At 42.9% G+C, this 22749-nt stretch overlaps 2 protein-coding genes across 5 annotated transcripts in view; both read left to right on the plus strand.

Annotated features, from left to right (window-relative positions):
- Positions 1-22749, plus strand: part of JMJD7 (jumonji domain containing 7) — a 101832-nt gene that overhangs the window by 52087 nt on the left and 26996 nt on the right. The window lies entirely within an intron of this gene.
- The window catches only part of MAPKBP1 (mitogen-activated protein kinase binding protein 1), an 84525-nt gene that overhangs the window by 46008 nt on the left and 15768 nt on the right, over positions 1-22749 (plus strand). For all 3 annotated transcript variants that reach the window (XM_069105806.1, XM_069105808.1, XM_069105807.1), the window contains exons 4-22: positions 13893-13955; positions 14288-14345; positions 14983-15153; positions 15521-15658; positions 15901-16083; positions 16842-17002; positions 17259-17448; positions 17730-17876; positions 18105-18283; positions 18480-18571; positions 18858-18983; positions 19236-19306; positions 19481-19602; positions 19940-20015; positions 20145-20256; positions 20399-20462; positions 21247-21381; positions 21597-21733; positions 22201-22256. In XM_069105806.1, the coding sequence (XP_068961907.1) occupies positions 13893-13955; positions 14288-14345; positions 14983-15153; positions 15521-15658; positions 15901-16083; positions 16842-17002; positions 17259-17448; positions 17730-17876; positions 18105-18283; positions 18480-18571; positions 18858-18983; positions 19236-19306; positions 19481-19602; positions 19940-20015; positions 20145-20256; positions 20399-20462; positions 21247-21381; positions 21597-21733; positions 22201-22256 (2281 nt within the window). The remainder of the gene's footprint in view (positions 1-13892; positions 13956-14287; positions 14346-14982; positions 15154-15520; positions 15659-15900; positions 16084-16841; positions 17003-17258; positions 17449-17729; positions 17877-18104; positions 18284-18479; positions 18572-18857; positions 18984-19235; positions 19307-19480; positions 19603-19939; positions 20016-20144; positions 20257-20398; positions 20463-21246; positions 21382-21596; positions 21734-22200; positions 22257-22749) is intronic.

A 22749-nucleotide genomic window follows, 5' to 3' on the forward strand; every position in this document is an offset into this window, starting at 1 on the left:
TGGCGATTGCTAAGTATGAGCCTCACAAAGTTCTTCAAAAATAAATTAAAAGAGGATGTATTTGAACCTTATAAAATAATGGTGCAAGTATTGATTGCAGAACAAATAGGTGGAGTAAATATGACTTGTCTGTTTCTGGGATGCAGATACAGACTGCTATACTCATGATGATGGTTTTAGCAAAACCTACCTTCCTTTTTCCTTACTTCCCTCCCCCTTCACCCCACACTGCCAGTTGAGGAGTATCATCTGCTTCCTTCCACCTCTCTTCCTTGTTTTTATAGATAGATGTCTACTTGTGCGTCCTGATTATGTGAGATAATTTTCCCTAACTTTCTTTCCCCTCAGTGCCAGTGTATTCTTATCTTCACTTTCCATTCTCTTAAGATCTTCACATAGTAGCCACTCCCAGGACTTGTCTAATTCAATTCCCTCTATGATCCCTGATGATGGAGTCATGTCAGTGGGGACACATGTATATATTCCCATATTTGAATGTTACAGTTTATCCCTTATGATTCATTCATCTGTGTTTTTCTTGTTATGTTTCCCATAAGTCCTATATTTTGAACTTCAGAGTACCTTCCCAGTTCTGATCTTTTCATCAGAAATACTAAATTTACTGGGTAAGTTACTCTTGATTTTAAGGCTATATTCTTTGCCTTCTGGAATGTTGTATTCCAAATTCTTTCCTCCTTTCCAGTGGTGGTTGCTAAATTGTATGTGATTCTGATAATGGCTTCTTGATACTCGGAATTCTTTTTTTTGGTCTGTTTTACAGCATTTTTTCTTAGACCTGGAAGCACAGGATTTTGACTGATGTCCTGGGATTTTCATCTGGAGGTTTCTTTCAGGATATGACTAGTGTGTTCTTTCTATTTCCACTTTGCCCTTTGTTTCTAAGCGATCTGGGCAGTTTTCTTTTTTTTCTTTTTGAATTTATTTAGTATTTTATTTTCTGCCAGTTACATGCAAAAACAATTTTTAACATTCGTTTTTAAACTTTGAGTTCCAAATTCTCTCCCTCCCCATTTTTCCCCATTTAGAAGGCAGGCAGTTTGATATGGATTATACATAAGTAGTCATGCAAAACATTTCTATATTAGTCATGTTGTGAAAGAAAACATAGACCAAAAAAAAGAAAAAGAAAATTGAAAAGTATGCTTCAATCTGTATTCAGACACCATCACTTTTTTCTCTGGGGTGGATATGTTTTTTTTCATTATAAATTCTTCAGAGTTGTTGTGGATCATTGTATTACTGAAAATAGCTAAATCATTCATAGCTCCTCATTGACAACATTGCTATTATTTTGTACACAGTATATTTCACTTTCCATCAGCTCATGTAAGACTTTCCAAGTTTTTCTGAAAGCATCCTACCTATCATTTCTTATAGTACAATAGTATTCTATCATAATCACATACCACAGTTTGTTCAGCCAGTCCCCAATTGATAGGCATCCCCTCAATAAAATTCTTTTCCACTAGAAAAGAGCTGCTGTAAATATTTTTGCACACATAGATCCTTTTCCTTTTTATTTTTTATCTCTTTGGGGATACAGACCTAGTAGTGGTATTGTTGAATCAAAGGGTATGCATGGTTTTATAGCCTTTTGGACATAGTTCGAAATTGCTCTACAGAATGGTTAAATCAGTTCACAACTCCACCAATGCATTAATGTCTCTTTTTTCCCACATCCCCTCCAACATTTGTCATTTTTCTTTTCTGTCCTATTAACCAATAGGTATGAGGTAGTACCTCAGAATTATTTTAATTTGCATTTCTCCAGTCAGTAGTGATTTAGAGCATTTTTCTTATGGCTATAGATAGCTTTGAAAACCTGAAAACTTCATATCTTTTTGATCATTTGTCACTTGGGGAATGGCACTTATTTTTGTAAATTTGACTCAGTTTTCTTTGTTTGGGAAATGAGACCTTTATCAGAGAAACTTGATTCAAAAAATTTTTTTCACAGTTACTATTGCTAACTGTATTTCCCCTCAATCCTATTCCCCCCACCCTGTTTATTCTATTCTCTCTCTCCTTTTACCCTGTCCTTCCTCAAAAGTGTTTTGCTTTTGACTACCCCCTCTCCCAGTCTGTCATCCCTTCTAGGTCACCCCTCTTCGCCTTCTTCTGTCCTCCTCCCTCCTACTTCCCTGTAGGATAAGATAGATTTCTGTACCTCCTCACCTTCTATATGTTGAGTGTGTATATTATTTTCTCTTTGAGCGAATTCTGATGAGAGTAAGGTTCACTCATTCCTCATCTCCCCCCTCTTCCCCTCCATTGTAAAAGCTTTTTTTTGTCACTTTTATGTGAGATAATTTATTCCATTCTACCTCACCCTTTCCTTTCTCCCAGTGCATTCCTCTCTTACCCCTTAATTTTATTTTTTTCACACCTATGCCTTCTGTCTATATATATATTCCTTCTAACAGCCTTAATAATAAAGTTCTTATGAGTTACAAGTATCATTTTCCCTTGTAGGAATATAAACAGTTTAACCATATTAAGTCACTTGTGATTTCCCTTTCCTGTTTACTTTTTTATGCTTCTCTTCTTGTATTTGAAAGTCAAATTTTCTATTCAGCTCTGGTCTTTTATGTCCATTTTTTCCCCCTAAAGGATTATACTCAGTTTTGCCTGGTAAGTGATTCTGGGTTGTGATCCTAGCTCCTTTGCCTTCCAGGATATCAGATTTATAGCCCTCCAATTCTTTAATGTAGAAGCTGCTAAAACTTGTGTTATCCTGACTATGGCATCATGATACTTGAATTGTTTCTTTCTGGCTACTTGCAGTATTTTCTCCTTGACCTGGGAGCTCTAGAATTTGGCTATAATATTCCTGGGAGTTTTAATTTTGTGATCTCTTTCAAGAGGGGACCAGTCAATTCTTTTAGTTTCTATTTTACCCTCTGATTCTAGAATATCAGAGCAGTTTTCCTTGATAATTTTTTGAAAGTTGATGTCTTGGCTCTTTTTTTGATCATGGCTGTCAAGTAGTTCAATAATTTTATTTCTCCTGGATCTATTTTCCATGTCAGTTTTTTTCAATGAGATATTTTACATTGTCTTCTGTCTTTCATTCTTTTAGTTTTGTTTTATTGTTTTTTGATTTCTCACAAAGGCATTAGCTTCCATTTGCTCAATTCTAATTTTTAAGGAATTATTTTCTTCAGTGAACTTTTCTGCCTTTTCCATTTGACTGATTCTGTTTTTAAGGAGTTTTTTTTTTTCTTCAGTGAATTTTTGTTCCTCTTTTTCCTTTGGCCAGTTCTGCTTTTTAAGGCATTCTTCTCCTCATTGGCTTTTTGGACCTCTTTTACCATTTGGCTTAGTCTATTTTTTAAGGTGTTAATTTCTTCCATATTTTTTTTAATGTCTCCTTTATCAAGCTGTTGACTCATTTTTCACAATTTTCTTGCATCACTCTCATTTCTTTTCCCTATGTTTCCTCTCTCTCTTACTCGATTTTTTAAAAATCCTTTTTGAGCTCTTCCATGGCCTGAAACCAATTCATAATTTTCTTGGAGGCTTTGGATGTAGGAGCTTTGATTTTGTTATCTTCTTATGAGTATGTGCTTTGTTCTTCCTTGTCACCATAGTAACTTTCTGTGGGCATTATTTTTTCTGTTGTTTGCTCATTTTCCCAACCTATTTCTTGACTTTTAGCTCTTTGTTAAGTAGGACTCTGCTCCCAGGGTGGAGGGAACACCATCCCAAGCTTCAGGGGTTTTGTGCAGCTGTTTTCAGTTCTTCCAAGATAGTGTGATCTAAGGAGAGGTGTGTTTACTACTCTCCTGGCCCATGTTCTGCTCTGCAAACAACCATAAGCACTCTTTTCATCCCCGGAACAACCATGACAAGGGTCTTTGCTCTACTGCAGTCGCAAAGTCTGGTGTGCTAGTGTTTCTCCTCACCTTGGCACTGCCGCCTAGGACTGCAATGCGGATCTGAGTACGGGCAAACCCTTAGTACTAGCAAAGCAACTCCTATAATCTCCTTCTGACCAATTGTTTGACCTCTTACTAAGATCTATGCAAGCAGCTGCTGCTGGTCTTGATTCAATGACTCCTGAGGCTTGCTCCTGGTGTGCTGGGGCTGTGTTGGTGTGGCCTGTGCTGGACTATGCTCCACTCTCACCCAGGTGCAGCAGATATTTCCTGCTGCCCTTCTAAGATATCTTTAGCTGGAAAATTATTTCAGGTCCTTTTGTGGATTCTGCTGCTCCAGGATTTGTGTTATGGCATTATTTAAAGGTGTTCTGAGGGGTTTGGGGAAGAGCTCAGGTGAGTTGCTGCTTTTTCTCTACCATCTGGGCTCTGTCCTCTGGACAGTTTTCTTTTAAGATTTCTAGAACTATGATGTATAAACTCTTTTCTTTTGGTCAGTTATGGCATTTAGATAATCCCACAATTGCTAAATTTTTCTTCTCAATCTGTTTCCCAGATCAGTTGTTTTTGTTATAAGATGCCTTACATTTTTTCTGTTTTCTCAGTTTTTTGGGTTTTGTTTTGTTTTAAATTCCTTGTTTTCTCATGAAATCATTGTTTTCTATTTGGCCCATTTTAATTTTCAGAGACTTCTAGCTTGGGCAAGGTTTTGTACCTTTTATTCCAAGTTGTTAATTGCATTTGCAATTCTCTCTTCCATAGCTCTCATTTCTTTTCTGTTTTTTCCATCAAGCACTTTTATTTCATTTTTTGAAACATTTTTTTTTTAATCTCTTGCTTCAACTCTCTTCCAGGAATCTTCTGGTAATTTGTGCTCAATCTGTGTTTTTCTCTGGGGCTTTGTTTCTATATGTTTTGGAATTTTTCTCTTTTTCTGCATTTGTGTCTTTAGCTTCCCTGTCGCCATAATAGCTCTTTGGAGGGATTCTTTTTTTGTTTGTTTGTTTGCTCACTCTTCTAGCCTCCTTCCTGATTGAGACCCTGTGCACTTTTGCAGAGAAGGTCTGGGCAGGTCTTGTTGTTGCCTTCTTGGGATATTGAGTGTTGTGTTATTCCAGGATCTCAGGGACAGGCCAGAGACCTGCAAGCTTTTAGTCCTTCTGGAGTGATCTAATCTAGGACAAAATCTGATTGCTGCCCCATTCTGAGCTCTGAAAATTCCTGACCTGGATTTAGGTCTGAATAACAGTAAACCTCTGCTAGACTTAGCCCTTCTAAGCTGGCTGGGAAGTTCTGCTGATTCACAGTGACAGGATTTTAGACTCCCCATCAGTCTGGGATTCCTGCTTTGTTTATTCCTCTTCAGGCTTCAGACTGGGCTGGAGGCTGAAAGAGAGACCCTTCTCTGCTCCTGGGGTCTGAACCATACTGCTGCTGCTCAAGTCTGAACTTGCTCTTGCATTCTTATACTGCAACCACCCTATACCCTGGAAACACCACCCCTGAAGGCCAATCTGTTCTTCAGTCCTCCCTGGGTGGGTCTGTTACCCAGAACTTGGATAGTGGACAACAGAGTTGCTGGTTAGTATCTGTTTCTGCATTTCTTGCACCCTGCATTTCCCCTAATATGGATTTGGGACCTTTTTTTGCCGGCAGTTCACAGCCTCTCTCTGGACACTGGAGTGCTTCACATGTACTCTTGTGATTCTGATCCCGGTGTCTACAGACCTGCCGCTCTCTGACATCCTATGCTGACCTGGGTTGGACAAATGAGTCACTGTAACTTTTCTGGATTTCTCTGTCACGATTTGGTCTGTCACATTTTTTATATTTGCTTGGAGGAATTTAGGGGGGTGGGAGGTGTGGGCTCTGGTTTCTACTATTGATCTTGTAGCTATCAGGGTAAAGAACTAATCATAAAAATGTGAAATTTTTCTTCAGTAATGTTCCAAGTTTGAAATCTAACAAATGAGAATTTCTGTCAAATAAAGATCACTTGACAGTTTGGCAACTGGGAAAAAAATTCATCTCCTTGCTTTGCTTACTTCATTCTTGCAAGTCTTCTCAAATTTCTCTAAAGCCTTCATAACATTTTTTTTTTTAAAGCAATCGGGGTTTAAGTAACTTGCTCGAGGTTACACAGCCAGTTATTTCTGGGTGTGGTGCTAAGTATCAGAATCCGGATTTGATCCCAGGTCATCCCGACTCTAGGGCCAGTGCTCTTACTCTCTGTGCTACCTGGCCGCCCCACATCATTTTTTTTTACAATGTAGTAATAATACCTTTACATTCTTGTACCAAGTCCTTTAGCCATTTTAATGCACCTGCTTTGTTTCCAGCTCTTTACTACTACAAAAAGTGTTTACCTTTGTATGTTTTTTGTATCATGTACAAGGACCTCTTTCTCTGTCTTTGATTTCTTTAGGGTATATTCCTAGTAGTGTTATTGTTGGATCAAGGCAAAGTTTAATTGCTTTCTTTGTATAATTCCAGATTGTTTCCCAGAATGGTTCAGTTCACAATTCCTCAAACAAGGAATTGGTGGACTTGCCTTTTCACAGCCCCTCCAGCATTTATAATTTTGGATTTTTTTTCCTTCTTTGCCAGTCTAATGAATGTGAAATAAAACTAGAGTTATTTTAATCCACACTACCTATTGGGAAATGATTCTTATTCTTACATATTTGTATCAATTCCATGATCTTGGATATGAGATCTTTATGAGAGAAATTTGCTGCAAAGGATTTTTTCCACAGTTAACAGTTTCTCTTCTAATTCTAGCTACATTGATATTGTTTGTATAGCTTTTCAGTTTTCCACAGTTAAATGCTCAATTTTATCTTCACTTATCTTTCTCCCATGTTTAGCTAAGAATTCTCCCCTTTTCTATTGTTGTTCAAAGTCCATCCTTCTATTCTCTTGTTTTGTTCCTGATGTGAACTTTGATATTTATGTCATGTACCTATATGTGGTTTATTGTTGTATGTGGCATAAGATGTTAGCCTAAACCTAATATTCCCCAAACTGCTTTCTAGCTTTCCCAACAGTTCTTGTCAGATATGGAGTCAGCTCAATAGTTAATGTCCTTAGGTTTATCAAACACCAAGCTAGTATGTTTGATTGCTTCTGGATCTTGCTTAAGTAAGCAATCTATTAAAGTGTTCAACTTTTTTGTTTTTTAACCAGTACCAAATAGTTTTGATGATTATTGTTTTATGAAATAGTTAGAAATTTGGTAATACTAGGCACCATTCATTCCTACTTTTAAGGTGGGTTTTTTTTTTAAGGGGGGAAGGCAAAGCAATTGGGTTAAGTGACTTGCCCAAGGTCACACAGTGCTCTATTCACTGCGCCACCTAGCTGCCCCAAGTTATTTTCTTTGACAGCCTGCTGCTCCTCCAGCTGAATATTGTTATTTTCACTAGTTACTGTAACTACTCTTCATAGTATCATTTTTTTTTACAAGGCAGTAATATTCCTTTACATTCTTGTGTCAGTTCCTTCAGCCATCTTAATGCATCACTTTGTTTCCAGCTCTTTACTACTACTAAAAGTGTTATTCTTTGTAGTAGCTGCGATTTGGCTGTTTGATGTGGTGCTAAATCTGCAAATTATTTTAAATAGTGTTGCCATTATGTATTTATATTCATGTGACTCAATCAAGAACATGTGAGACTTTTGTCCTTGTCTGCAACTAAAGGCTTAAAACAGTGGGAGAGAGGCATCTAACTAGTACAGTTCTCATTTTTGTAGCTCTTTATTGAGTATTAGCTCATTGGGGAAGTTAGAGGAATGATCTGTGCATGTGATAAGCCCCAGGGGTCTTCCCCACCTTTTGGAGGCTGAAATAGTAATGGAATTTAAAGATCCCCCTGTATTGGCTTGGTTTTTGGGTTGAGTGTTAAAACCCAGAGCTTGTGAATCCCACTTGTGGGAGGGACTTGTTGAAGTAAAAAGAGAGGGCTGAACTGGGAGGAGCTGGTTCCATGAATTTGGAGAGGCACAAGCAGAGGAAGAGAGGTAGAAGAATTTTTGGAAGCAGCATTGTGGAGGTAGAGAGAGAGAAAGGATTGCTGAGGGCCAGTTCAAGCTGCCCAGGACTTTTGAGAGCTGCCACCCAGAGCTGCCAAGGACTGAGGAGACACGGCTGTGATGCTGGTACTTTTGTCTGTTTTGATGTTGTTTTGCTAGATTCGTCCACTGGTGAAGGCCAGTGCTGTTGTTGCAGAGGTTCTGGAACCTAGCTGTTGGTTCAGAAGCCCTGAAGAAGGATTTTCTTGTTGTATGTTTACAGAAATCCTGGAAGAGGGTCTTGCTGATGCGTTCAGGGGTCCTAGGACTGTTCTGCAATCAGAGAATGAATTAATGAAGACACTGGCTGTGTATCTTGTAGCCTTGCTAAGCTTTGTCTTCCTAGGAACAGAGATTGCTGAGAACTTGCCTTGGGTCAAGATGAAGGAAAGACCTCTCTTTGGGTATTAAATGCTATGGTGATATCTTAAGCTTGTTGTAACTCTGGGGTAGATGGCCTTTGTGCTCTTTACTGCCCCTTTTGAGAAGGTGCTTGGCATTAACTGATGATAATCATAATTCAGTTGTGATCCAGGGGTGGGAAACTTTTGACTTTTTTGTGCTCTGTGACTGATCAAATGAATGTACTTTGTTTATTATTGGAAACTAATCTCCATTTGAGAAGAGGGTCTTTGTGATGGACTAAGTGAATATACTTTACAGGGATGGAGTAGTACTTGGAAAATTATTGAATTACACTTGAATTCTGTATTTTGAATTATGCTGTATTTTGATTTTCCCTGTTCTTAATTTGTTATTGAATAAAATGGAGAGTGGCTATGCAGGTATTTTGGACCTTGGGAAGTTGTCTTTGCTTGGCATTACAGAGGCACATAGGAGGTGGAGGAGAAGGGAGAATTTTCTGGAAAAACTGGATAGATAGTTGCTTTTGAAGGAGTCAACTGGTCTGGTCTTTGAAGTGCTTCATGAGAGTCTAGGGAGCCTTTCTTTATACTAGGCAGATTGTTCAGTGTTCTTGGATCTGAATGAAATCCCTGGTGGGAATTAAGAGAAGCCCACAAATTTAAAAAATATATTTTTTAACCTAGTCGTGATGCAGGTAAGCTTGGGGGAATGGTTTTTGTTTTGTTTGTTTATTTTTTGTTCTGTGACTTTTATGTGAAGGCTGACCACTCTTCAGGGGTTTCTTCTCTTTTTGTTTTAAAGCAAACCTGTACTGTAAGTGGATTGTAAGAACATGATCCACTATTTTGGTATTGTTAGATTAGAAGCCATTGAAGGAAGGGACCTTGTGTTATATCTTCCATTGTGTTAAACTTTTTGTTTACTTCAGGATTAATACAGTTCTAGCACAAATATTTGTTATATCATTTCCTAATATTTAAGCCTGTGTTCATTCTCCCTAAACTTACAGTTTTTTTTTCCAGCTTTTCAAATAACTGTCATGTTTGTGATCTTTATTTGTCTTCTACTCCTTATATCCCCAAGTCACTTTCTTCTTCTAAGTCCATTTCTTCCAGGAAGTCATCCTTGATCTACTTCCTGTTTACTTTATTTATATGATATTCCATTTCTCCCTCTGCAGGCTGCACAGCTCAGTCTATCCTCCATATGCTCTCTCCTCACTGTCCCTTCTTGGAATCCCTGCTTCCATTCAAGGTTCACTTTAAATGCTACTTTTAAAATTTATATATTAAAATATATAAAAATATAATCCTTATAACCTGCAATTGTTAGTGTTTCCCAGCAGATTACTTTGTTTTCTCTGTATATATTTTGAATTATTTATCTGTATACAACTTGTTCCCCCTTCCTCTAGTGAAATGGAATGTTATAAAATATTGTATTAATAGCTTTTTTTTGCATCACCTTGATTTCCTAGTATTATCTGTTTTCCTTCCCCCTCCCTCCCCTTACATTCTTACAAAGAATGAAAAGGGGGAAAATCACTTTTAAATGGTTTAGCAAAACTAACCAATTCATCAACCAAGTCCAGCATTATGTGAAGTCTTTCAGCCTGTAATAAACTGACCAGGCCACCAGGTCTAGTTGTATGTAGGCAAGTTGGATACCTCAGGTTAGATGCTGGAACAAAATGAGAAACTTATCAATCTAACAGCAAAAGGCTCTTGTCTCCAATAGGAAGGACATTCAGAGCATGGGCATGGAAAGTATATTCAGAAGACACAGTTGAGTGTACCCTTCCTGTGCTGGTTTGATCATACTATTTGTGTGTGTTCAGAAAAATGAGCAAGGAGCCAGGGACCCTTGTATCTTTGGCTCTTTTTGTATTTAGTCGATCAGGAAGCTACTTGAATAGCTTGAGCCCTAGTCCCCTTGAGCCGTTTAAATCTTGAAGATGGTTTCAATCCCTTTTAAAGAAAAACTAGTCTAACCTATGTGGAGCAGGGCCTTAGGTTATTGTCCCCAGGAGAACATTCATAGTTTCTTACCTCAGCAAAGTAGTGAGGGAAGTGCATTCTCATATCTTCCTTTGTGTTTTTGTATGTTTTACTGGTTCTGCTGACTTTACTTTGTATCAGTTCATCTAAGTCTTCCTATATTTCTCTGTATTCTTCAAATTCATAGTTTCCCACAGTGCAGTATTATTCCATTGAATTAATATATCATTTGTTTAGCTATTTCTCAGTGACCAGTTATCTATTTTGTTTCCAGTTCTTTGCCACTATAAAAATGGTGCTATAAATATTTTGGTGTATGTGAGCCTTGTTTTTATCATTGGCTTACTTGGGCCACATAAAAATGTAAGCTTCTTGAGAGCAGGGATTGTTTTCATTTTTTTCTTTGTACACCCATTGTTTGAAATAGTGCTGGGAACATGTTAAATATTTAATACATGCTTGTTGGATTGAATAATTCTAAGTATGACCAATTGACCATGTTCCTTGAACAGTGTCTCCCTAGAATAGCTTTACTAGGAAAAACTGGTAATTAAAAGAGAAAAAAAATCTGTATATTCCTCCCATTTTCTTTCCATCTTCTGAAACTTTTGACCTTAACATGGCAAGAGTTGTTAGTTTTGTTTCAGAGGAAGAGACGCCAGCCAGCTCCCCTCTATATTTTCCCCTGCTGCCATTTTCCTGAAGGAGAATATAGGGGATTTCTCCATGTTACTTTCTAACCTCTCCTTTTTGTCCAGCAGTAACCCCAGGGCACTTCAGTTCTTCCTTCTCCACTAGATACATTCTGAGGAAGGAAAAGATATAACTTTGCAGATGTACTAAAGGCTGAGGTCACAAAGCTAAGGGCATCTGCTCTGGAGCTTTCATAGTTCCCAGTTCCATAAACTGTCTGTGAGAGAAGTGAGAGGAAAAAGAAGGTTTCCGTATCCACCTAGTTGTACTGACTTATTGTAGGTTCTTCATAGTATTGTTTATTTTTTGTTACCCTGGTGATAGTAATCATGCCAAGCTATGAGGGTGGGCTGGAGGGGGGGGGGGGGGAACAAACCTGGTAGGTAGTAAGGGTGCCAGGAACTGCTTTCTTAGACTCTTTCAACCTGGAATAACGTTGGGCAGAATGACACCCTATACAAAATGTGTATGTGGTGGCCCACCCAAGTATTCCAAATTCTTTAGTCTCATCTTCTGAACGATCTTTCTCAATGGTGTAACAGATAGGGGAACAAGTCTGAGATGAAAGATAGTGACTGAAAGGGAAGGAAGACATAAAGAAAAGGGATGAGAATAGAGGAACAAGAAGAGACAAACAGGGATGAGGAAGGAAGAGACAAGGGGAGAGTGGTGATGTGACTAAGGATTTTTAAGTCATTGCTAATCAATGTGATTACTCTGGGAAAATCCATATGTGTAAAGCATAGTAGCTTAATATATATTTGTTCTCCCTTCTTCCCTCCTCCTTGCAGACCACAAATCTCAGCACCCCTAGCCAGAGAAAGTTACCTTTTAGAAGTAAATGTCTTCAGTTATCCTTCAGATTGGATCCAGGGTGCTTAATTTGGTCTCCAGATTAGAAGCATCTCTTTAAAAAAAGGTGTTAAACAGTAAATAGTGTTGGATAGGAACTTTTTATCTGCTTAGGTCTACATCAAACAGTAGTGATGTTAATTTTTTTTTAACTATTATGGTTTCCTGTTGGCTTCCCTAATTAATGAATTTCCTAATTAATGAAGGTTAGGTCTTAGGAGGTGTTCCCACTGTTTTTCTCCATGATTCCTGGTGCCGCAGGCTTTGTGTTCTTTTTTGTCAGCTAGTTCTGGGGACCCTGCAGCTACAAATTAGATGACAAAAGGAGGAAGAAGGCATAATGGTCTTAGTACCCAGCAGGAAGTCAGAGAAACTTTCAGTGCTTAACTCCCTGATTGCCTAGGGAGAAGTTCCTGCCTTACTGCCCCATTCCCTGGGACTCTAGAATATTTCTCTAGACCAAGTTCCATTAAGTTTTAATGCTTGGCCATGGAAATTATGTTTATGGCTAGAGAAAATCTTTCTCCCACTATTAGGGATGTCTAGTCCTATTCTTGACCCCTAGAAATAGTCTAAATCTTTGTCTGGGGTTACCTCGGGCCACATGGCGACGGTGCTTCTTATGTTGTAGGAACTACAACCACTACAAAAGCAGAGGCATATCGAGAAACAGGCAAGTGATAATCATTCCCTGAGCAGGAGGCGAACATGTGGGCTACCCGTCCCCTTTCTAGATATGTAGGGTGAACACATGCCTACATCTGTTTGATAAATGTGTGGGCCCAAGCATCTGGGTGGACGGCCATCTGCGGGCCAATCTTTGCCTCTAGTATATATCAATCGGTGAATCAGCAAGCATTTATTAAGCTCTTCCTCTGTGGCAAGCACTGTGCTGGAGATGCAGAGAAAAACAAACACAGTCCCTGCTTTCAAGGATCTCACATTCTAATAGAGAGTGACAACACATAGGTGACTAGGTAGACCTAAGATATAGACAATGTAGGTAATCTCATAGGAAAAGGCACTAGAATCTGGGAGATTCTGGGCATCCAGAAGAAAGAGTTTGAGCTGATTCTTGAAAGAAGCCAGAGACACTAAGAGGCAGAGGTGAGGAGAAGAACTGTTGGGGGTTGGGGAGCCAGTGCGAAGGCCTAGCTGGCTTGCAGAGCACATGGAGGGAAGGAAAGTATAAGAAGACTGGAAAGGGGCCAGGTTACAGAGAGCTTTAATACTAAACAGTAGTTCTTTATATTTGTTACTGGAGATAATGGGGAGCCTCTGGAATTTGTTGAGTAGTGAAGTGGCACGTGCTGTTTCATTGGTAGCTGAGTGGATTTAAGTGGGGAAGGGCTGGAGGCCGGGAGAAGGCCTAATGCAATAGGCCAATGGAGAGACAATTTGTGTGCAGTTTTCCCTCTGACAGGTGCACTTTTCTCTTTCTTACTAGGGACTTTTCCAGCCATTGCTCAGGGGAAGTCCCTGGCACCTGGGCAGAGTTAGGAGCAGGCCTGATGCTTAGTAGCAGGCTAGTGGTAGGGGCTCCAGAGAAGCCCTTTCCTCTCAGGGGGAGGCAGTAAGGGCACACCACTAGAGGGACATATTCTTATTTAAAGGCACTTGAGGGAAAGTATGAGGAACACATCATAGGACAGAAACAGAACTAGTTTACTCTCCAGGCCCAAACTCAAGAAAACGCTTGTGGGGAATATAGACGGTGACTTTGAGCTTGTGTCCCACACGCCTTCCTCTTTCTGGTACACTAGTTCAGGATTGCTCTCTGAGGTTCCCTGAATCTTCCAGCCAGTCCAGCTTCCTACTAGAAGGCCTAGGTTCATGAGGCAATAAATGATTTTTTTGGTAGACAGATGATATAATCCGAACTCTATGTAGTTAAGATAAATGTTTTGGGGGGCATATTTTGATAGATTGAGAAGGGGAAAATGAGTTTTGAAAAATTATAGTATGAAGTCAGCTATGGAAATCTTGCTGAACATTCTTGTACTATCTCTTTCAGATGTGTAGTGGTTTTATTTAATCCCCGGAAGCACAAACAGCACCACATCCTCAACAGTTCTAGGTAAGTCAGCCCTGAGCTCCAGGGAATTCAGGAAGAGTCTTACATGTGGCTTTACCCCCTCCATGTGGGCCCTGGGATTAGGCTGGTCTCATCTGTCCTTATCTGGGTAGGCTTAGTAGAGAGATCTGCCCTCTGTATCTTGACTTCATGACAGCCTCAATGACCTTTTCCTTTGGGGTAATGGGTATTGGGATCTCTCCTTTTATCGGTAAGGAAACCTGCATTTCTGTCATGGGGTCTCCTTTGTTGCTGTAGCCTAGCCAGATTGTCTGGACACCCAGATAATCAGTTGTACCTGTCCTGGCTTTCAGATTTACTTCTTTCTTTTGTAGGAAAACCATCACTGCTCTTGCCTTCTCCCCAGATGGCAAGTACCTGGTCACTGGAGAGGTGAGTGACAGGGAGGGAACTGGTAACACTAGACCAGACAAGGCATCTTTGGCCCTCCCCAAGAGCTAGTCTTGGGCCCTTATGATGTTTAGCCCTCCTGGCCATTGGAGTTCCCTTTTAGTTCGCTTTAGTGGCTGTCCATGGATACTGTATCTTGCCCTCTAGGGCCCCCTGCTGGGTCCAGACAGACTACTTCTCCTTTTGGGCTGTAGCTGGAAGGAAGCAATGGTGAGCCAGGGACTTGAATTGTAGAAGAGTATTGTGTGCATCCCCTATTGTCTGCCCTGTCTCCATACCCATCACCAAAGGAGTCAAGAAGTCAGGCGCTCCCTGCATTGTCATTGTCACTTACTCTACTATTCATTCAATAAACATTTATTGAATTCTTATTCTAGTGCTATATAAATATTACCTATTGTTATTTTTTCATCATTATTATTATTTGCTAAATCTGATGAGTATAGGAAAATAAAAAGTAAGTAAGCTTCATGAGTATAAGGAAACTCTTGAGACTTCTAGTCTAGGGGAGATAAACCAGGTACACAAAGGAACTCATGCAAGGTAGAATGTGATGTGGGGGCTGCTGTGGGCAAGTGTCCATATTCCTCATCTCCAGCTCCCTCAATGCTTCCCTTAGAGTGGGCACATGCCTGCTGTGCGAGTGTGGGATGTGGCCGAGCGTAACCAGGTTGCAGAGCTGCAGGAGCACAAGTATGGTGTGGCCTGTGTGGCCTTTTCCCCCAGCGCCAAGTACATTGTCTCCGTGGGCTATCAGCATGACATGATTGTCAATGTCTGGTCCTGGAAGGTAAGTGGGCAACTGAGGGCAGCCCAGGAGGCAGGCTGGGGAAGGATGGGAGGTGATTATGTCGGCTGGTCTGTTTTTGTCCCCATGCTGCTGTTCTTAGTCACATTTTTAGAAGTGATGTGGACTACAGAAAGGAGGGGTAATACAGCCAGCTGTGGAGGTGGAAGGAGTTATCAGGGTATTGTCTAGAGATCCCTGTGGGAAGGAATTGGCCTGAGCCTTACCCAGAGGGAAATGTTTTTCTCTATTGATCAGGGATCCTCATCCCGACCAGTCTTCCTCTAGGCTCAGAATCTCCACCTTCCACAGGCCCTACTCTAGGCGTTAAAGAGTAGTTTCCTAATTATTGCTTTGGCTATCTCCCCAGAAAAACATTGTGGTAGCTTCCAATAAGGTTTCAAGTCGAGTGATGGCTGTGTCCTTTTCTGAGGACTGCAGCTACTTTGTCACTGCTGGCAACCGGCACATCAAATTCTGGTACCTGGATGACAGCAAGACTTCCAAGGTGAGGGTGATGTTGAAAGTGGCTGCCATGTTAGAGGTTACCACTAATTCCAGCCTCTACAAGCCCTTGCCCTCTGTGTTCTTCCATACATCTACTGGGAAAGCCCCTATCCCAGACTTAGCCATAACTTAGGCCAAGGATTCTTAGATATCTGTGACTTGTATCTTCCCTCCCTGCCCGAAGCCTGTTCACCCACTCCTTTGTGACTAGGATGGTTGAGCATTAGCAATATGTTCCCATAGGTAAATACCACAGTGCCCTTGCTGGGCCGCTCAGGGCTACTGGGGGAGCTTCGGAACAATCTTTTCACTGATGTGGCATGTGGCCGAGGAAAGAAAGCAGACAGCACTTTCTGTATCACCTCTTCTGGATTGCTGTGTGAATTTAGTGATCGAAGGCTGTTGGACAAATGGGTGGAACTTCGGGTAAGTGTGGGTCTGACCACTGACGGGTCCCAGGAGGGACTGCAGGTTGGCTCATGGGGAAATCTAGTGCCTAGAGCCCCTGAAAATTATGACCCCATTGTCAACCAGCAAGAAAGGGAAAGAGGTCTTGTGTGGGATGGGATTCTTCATGAGGAAGCAAGACCCAGGGAGATGGAGCCTGGCTTGACTAGCTGTGTAACTGCTTCCTTTCTGCTCTCTCCTCCTGCTTTTCCCTTCTTCCACTCAGAATACAGACAGCTTCACAGTAAGTGCTGCCTAGACTTTCCTTTTCTGTCTCCCTTTTTCTGTAACTCTTTTGAATCTGCCTAGCCCCTCCTGCTTCATCTTCCTTGTCACCTTCCCTGCTCCCCTGCTACTCTATCTAGAACCACTCCTGGTGCTTGCTGAGTGTTCCCTATGTGTCCTGGGCTTTCTGGATAGCCCTGTAGGAAGTGCCTTCTACTCTTCCTGTCCTCTCTAGTCATTGCTGCTCTGTCAGCTGCTGGAAGGCAGCCAGAGGGCCTCTGGGAAGCAGCAACCATACCGGCTTCTTCCCTTGCCTTGGTTTTACCTTTTTCTCATGTAGGCAAGTGACTGGTTGATGGAAGCAAAGGGAAGAGGGAATGGTGGGAGCAGTTCTTTAGGAGTGAACAGATATGGTAGACACCTATCCCTGAGTGTGGGGGGGGAGGGTGTTAGGGGAACTTTATTCATTTTGCCTTTCTGCATGAAAACTATTAAGTACCTATTCTCCCTAGACCACAGTGGCCCACTGCATCTCAGTGAGCCCAGACTACATCTTCTGTGGCTGTGCCGATGGCACCGTGCGTCTCTTCAACCCCTCAAATCTTCACTTCCTCAGTACACTGCCCAGACCCCATGCCCTGGGCACTGACATCGCCAGCATCACAGAGGCCAGGTAAGTTGTGTGTGCCCTTTTGACTCTTCTTTTTGCCTCTTTTCTTCCTCTCCCCTCTTCTCTCATCTTCTGTTAATTTATAGTAAGTGAGGAGAGTATCAGCTTTTTTGGCCTTTTCAGTTGCAGGCCTCTGGGAGTGCACCAAGGATCCCCACATCCTGTTCCTGTTTTCCTGGGCCACCCATTTCTTTATTCCTTTTATCCCTCATGGCATCTGCTTCCTCCTTACCAGGTTGCCCTTTCTCTTCCTTCACAGTCGCCTATTCTCTGGTACAGCCGATGCCAAGTATCCAGATACCATTGCCCTGACCTTTGATCCCACTAATCAGTGGCTGTCCTGCGTATACAATGACCATAGCCTCTATGTATGGGATGTAAGGGACCCCAAGAAAGTGGGCAAAGTGTACTCAGCCCTTTACCATTCTTCTTGCGTCTGGAGTGTGGAGGTATGTAGTATGAGGGAGGTTCTGTTTTTTTTGAGACAAAGGCAGCCTATGGACATTTATGTCCCCTGGGGTGTACATGTGATGGCACTCTCTTCATGCTACTTCCTAGTATTCTAAGAGAGGCCTCATGTTGTGGACTAGGAAAAGACTTCAGTGGATGAGGTTGAATGTGCAAGTACTCTTATATCTCCGGCCCCTTCCTGTGTACCCCTTGTATACCCGTTCTTGGGCAGAGTTGGAATTGTACCCCTAGGTCTTGTCTCTTCTCCCTCCACTCCTAGGTATACCCTGAGGTAAAGGACAGTAACCAGGCTTGCCTGCCCCCCAGCTCCTTCATCACCTGCTCTTCAGACAATACAATCCGCCTGTGGAACACTGAGAGCTCTGGCGTCCATGGTTCTGCACTACACCGCAACATCCTCAGCAATGTGAGAACCAGGATTCTCAGGATCCTGCCTCAAATTGGGGGTTACTCATCCCCCTCCTCCCCCCCGCCCCGCTTTCCTTTCTTATGCCCAGGAACCTGTTCCTCATAATCCATGTGTCCCATCCCCATAACCATATGCTCTATGAATCCTCCCTTTCCTTTGGCCAGCTGTGTTGTACTTGGTTTGAGGGCATCATGGCTACCTCACTCAGTTTTTACTCCCAACTAGGACTTGATCAAGATAATCTATGTGGATGGGAACACCCAGGCCCTGCTGGACACAGAGCTTCCAGGAGGTGGAGACAAAACCGATGGGTCATTGGTAGATACCCGTGTGGGAATCCGTTCTGTTTGCATCAGTCCCAATGGACAGCACCTGGCATCAGGGGACCGGGTCGGCACACTTAGGTAAGTCTCATCATGAGATGCGAACACTGTCCTCACTGTCACAATCTAGCCTGAGGGAGCTGGTTCCATGGTGAGTAACAGATTTGAAGAACTCCGGCCTGAAAGACTGGGGGAAGGGAGTGTGCCGATGAGTAAGGGACTTCCTTTCCCACGTAAATTCTGTGGCAGTAAAGCATTTCGACTCTCATCCTTGCAGGGTACACGAGTTGCAGTCCCTGAGTGAGATGCTACGGGTCGAGGCCCATGATTCAGAGATTCTGTGCCTGGAATATTCCAAGCCAGACACAGGTGAATGAGGGTGGCCCTGTGTAGTTGGTCCGGGCCTGTACTACTAATTTGGGGTCTGGCAGCTTCAGAATGGGAAGAAGAGTGAGTTTCTGAGTGCTCCCCATCCCTGGGACTGTTCTCCCTGAAGTGCTTTGGGGTTCTGTTCTTTCTGCCATCTTCTCCCCTTCCCCCCCATCCCACATATGTGCACCTCTCACAAGCCAGCTGGATCCAGACTGCTGGACTTTATATCCCCTGAGTATCTATTTACTGGTTGATTAATTCCTCCTTTGGGCTCTGGTCACAGGACTAAAATTGCTGGCGTCAGCGAGCAGAGACCGTCTCATCCACGTGCTGGATGCTGGACGAGAATATAGTTTGCAGCAAACACTGGACGAACATTCTTCTTCCATCACTTCAGTCAAGTTTGCGGGTAAGATTCGAGGGAGGAAAGGCCTTCTGGGCTGAAGATGCATCGTAAGGGTCTTTCTGTAAGTTGGGTAGAGTGCGGGGCATCCACCAAGGCTGCGTTTGGGGGGGGCATGGTACAGATTCGATGGTGTTGAGGCTGTCGAGATTGTGAGCTGTCTGATTAGCTGGTCTCAACTCTACATGGGGAATGAAGCAAAGGAGGGGAATTCCTGAAGCAAAGACAGCTAGGGCAGCTAACCCTCCTCCTTTGTAGCAAGTGATGGGCAGGTCCGCATGATCAGCTGTGGAGCAGACAAGAGCATCTACTTCCGTACTGCACAGAAGGTAATGGACCCTGGGGGCTCCAGCCTCAGTGGGGCAAGATGGAGAATGGGCACTGATAGCTGCCCCCGAGAGCCTCCGTCTGCCTAGGACGTGCTGTAGGGAGATGGGAGTGGAGGGTTTCTGAAGGAGGGAATGTTTGAGTCCGGGCCCTGTCCCTTGCTGTGTCCCCTGCAGTCTGGAGATGGGGTGCAGTTTACACGGACTCACCATGTGGTGCGAAAGACAACCCTGTATGACATGGATGTGGAACCCAGCTGGAAGTACACAGCCATTGGCTGCCAAGACAGAAACATCAGGTAGGTGGCCTCTCCTGAGATGGAGCAGTTCTGCTCACCTGCTCCCTAAAGTGCAGTTACGTACACATCAGCTTTAGGGAGTTCTGGTTTTGACCAGAGGCCAGGGCTATGTTGATCCTGATGCTTGCTTGATTTTGATACTTAAGATTCTCCCTTGTGACCATTACACTTGTCAGGGGGCTGTTGCCTGTCTGGGATAGGGCAAGAGTGGGGGATGGGGGGAGAAGGAAGACAGGAAAAGAGACATATATCACCCAGCCATGTGCTGGACATTTCCTTCCACAATGCATACACTCTGTGGGTCAAAGAAAATGAATCCTCTCTTGTCTGTCCTTAGGATCTTTAATATCAGCAGTGGGAAACAAAAGAAACTCTACAAAGGGTCACAGGGTGAGGATGGGACCCTCATCAAGGTAAGGAGACCTTTCAGGCTTGGCTGCAATAGAAGGGTTGGTGGGGAGCCCTGTTCAGTGTAGAGTGTTGAGTGCTTTTCTGTTCCAGCCTGCTTCTAAACTCCCTCTACCAAATACCTCATCCTTTAGGTTCAGACGGACCCCTCAGGCATCTACATTGCTACCAGCTGTTCAGACAAGAACCTCTCCATTTTTGATTTCTCCTCAGGAGAGTGTGTAGCTACCATGTATGGCCATTCAGGTGAGTTCTTCCTTTTCTCCAGATGGCCCTAAAACCTAGACAGGGCTGGTATAACCTGTCTTCAGCTCCCCTTCTCTAGTTTGGAGAGGCTTGTGGTAGAGATTATAGGAGGCTCATGAACTGTATTCTCTGTCTTCCCCAGAGATTGTCACTGGCATGAAGTTCAGCAACGACTGCAAACATCTCATATCTGTATCAGGAGACAGGTGAGCAGAAGAAGCCTCCCTTGGGAGAAAAAGCCATGTTTCCCACCATAGCTTCTCTTCTGAAAGGCTCTGGACCAAGACTTCCTTACCTTGACTCTCTGTTAGTTTGAACGGCCGTTTAGCACTGGCTGGCCTTTTTTGCACTGGCTATTGTCCTTGTCTAGAACACACTTCCCCTTCATCCCTGTCTCTTAGAATCCCTTGTTTCTGGGCGGCCAGGTGGCTCAGCGAGTGAGAGCACCGGCTCCAGTGTCGGGATGACCTGGATCAAATCCGGGCTCAGATACTTAGCACCACACCCAGAAATAACTGGTCGTGTAACCTTGAGCAAGTTACTTAACCCTGATTGCTTTAAAAAAAAAAAAAAAAGAATCCCTTGTTTCCTTCAGAGTTCAGCCTCCTTCTCATGAGACCCTGAACTACTATTTTATATCATTTATATGATCTTGTATTTATTTTGTTTGTCATATGTAAACATACATATGTATTTATTGTTTCCTCTGTTGAAATACAAGTTCCTTAAGAATAAGGATTTCATTTTTACCTTTGTTTCCCCCGTGCTTGTCTCAGTTTCTGGATTGTAGCAGGTGCTTCCTAAATGCTTACTGGCTAATTGATTGATTCATTAAGCAAGAATTTGAGATTGACATGATATCCACAGCCCTTTTCTGAACTTCTGCCATCTTGCCCACTGGCCCAGGGGAGAGTGTTGTGATATTGCTGCCTGCCCTTTGGGTTCTGTCTTTATTCCCTCCCCTGATTTTTCTTATGATTCTGCACTTAGCTGCATCTTTGTATGGCGCTTGAGCTCTGAGATGACTATCAGCATGCGGCAACGTTTGGCTGAGCTTCGGCAGCGCCAGCGAGGGGGCAAGCAGCAGGGGCTATCACCCCCTCGAAGAGCCTCTGGGCTCAGCCGGTAAGGATCAAGGGAAGGGGGCGGAGTTGCTTATTGCCTCTCTGTGACGTTGCCCACATATACTCCTGCCTTCATCTCATAGCCTGGGCCATGTATGAACACCTCCTTCTAAGATCCCAGCCCTATAATTTGATTTTCTCCCGTACCCATCAGTTTCTCTACTGACAACCTTCCCTTGTCTCTGTCCCTACTCCTGGGATCCATATTGATTTTAGCCGAGAGGCCCCTACAGTACTTTCTCCAGTACCGGCCCTTTCCTCAGACAGTGACAAAGATGGGGAAGATGAGGGCACTGAGGAAGAAGAACTGCCAGCCCTGCCCATTCTGGCCAAGGGTACCAAGAAAGATCCAGGTATATGTCTCCTTGGTGTAAAGGAAGAATGTATAAAAGACCCAGAAGGAAGTAATGCAGGGATTCCCAACCTGGAGTTTACACACCCTAGGGAGTGTAGAAGCTTGTCAAGGAGATATGATGATTGTTTGGTAACTAATTATATTATCATGTTGAAATTAGTCTCTTTATTTTTTGTGTCCGTATGCATAGTTAACTCTCCAATTTATTTCCTTTAATATTAACTAGGAACCACAAGGCTTACTAGAAGGAAAAGTGTACAGGGACTAAAACATTTGGAAAACCCTGAAGTTAGGGGAACAGGGTTATCAGGTTGAGCTGGAAGATCTCAGGGATCAAGATGTAGAAGCAAATGGGATGTTTGTTTTGAGGTTGGAGAGGTCAAAGTTGGGGTAGAAAGTTGGTTGAGTTTGACGTTGCTCAGCATCCCCCAGAACCCTTTCCCAATAATTCTTCCTCTATGACAGCTTCAGCCCGAGGTCCAGCCTTGCCCCGAAGCCTGTCCCACTGGGAAATGAGTCGGGTAAGTGCCCCTGCTAATGTTTATTTACAACAGGACTGATTGACGATTGACGGTAAGAATCAGTTCCAGGTGGGAAGCCCCGCCACCATTTTCTTTCCTTTGGGCACAATCAGCTCTGGAACCCAGTAGAATTGGAAGAACAGGAACAGAGTTGTCTTCATCATTATTTGGAAGGAGATCCAGTTAGTTGAGCAGTCAAAGGCACGAGATGTAAGTGGTCACTCAGGAAGTGGGTCAGCTCCAAGAGCCCTGGGGAATTGAAGGTTCAGTAGAAACTCGAGGTGCAGATTCAGAACCCAAGGCCTTACCAGCTGGAGCCAGGCTGCAGACAGGGCTGGGAAACTGAGAGGCAGTGTGGCCATGGGACAAGTCCAAGGACACCTCTGTGATCCTGGGCAAGTCACTTAACCTCTCTGGGCCTGTCCATTTTTCTAATCTGTATAATGGGGAGGTAGACTGGATCACTCCTCCTATCCTCAGATCCTTTAAATCT

Source organism: Petaurus breviceps, unplaced genomic scaffold (genome assembly GCF_028583685.1).
Source record: "Petaurus breviceps papuanus isolate PSGF00001 unplaced genomic scaffold, PetGlider_PUasm1.0 77, whole genome shotgun sequence".
NCBI classification, from domain to species: Eukaryota; Metazoa; Chordata; class Mammalia; order Diprotodontia; family Petauridae; genus Petaurus; species Petaurus breviceps.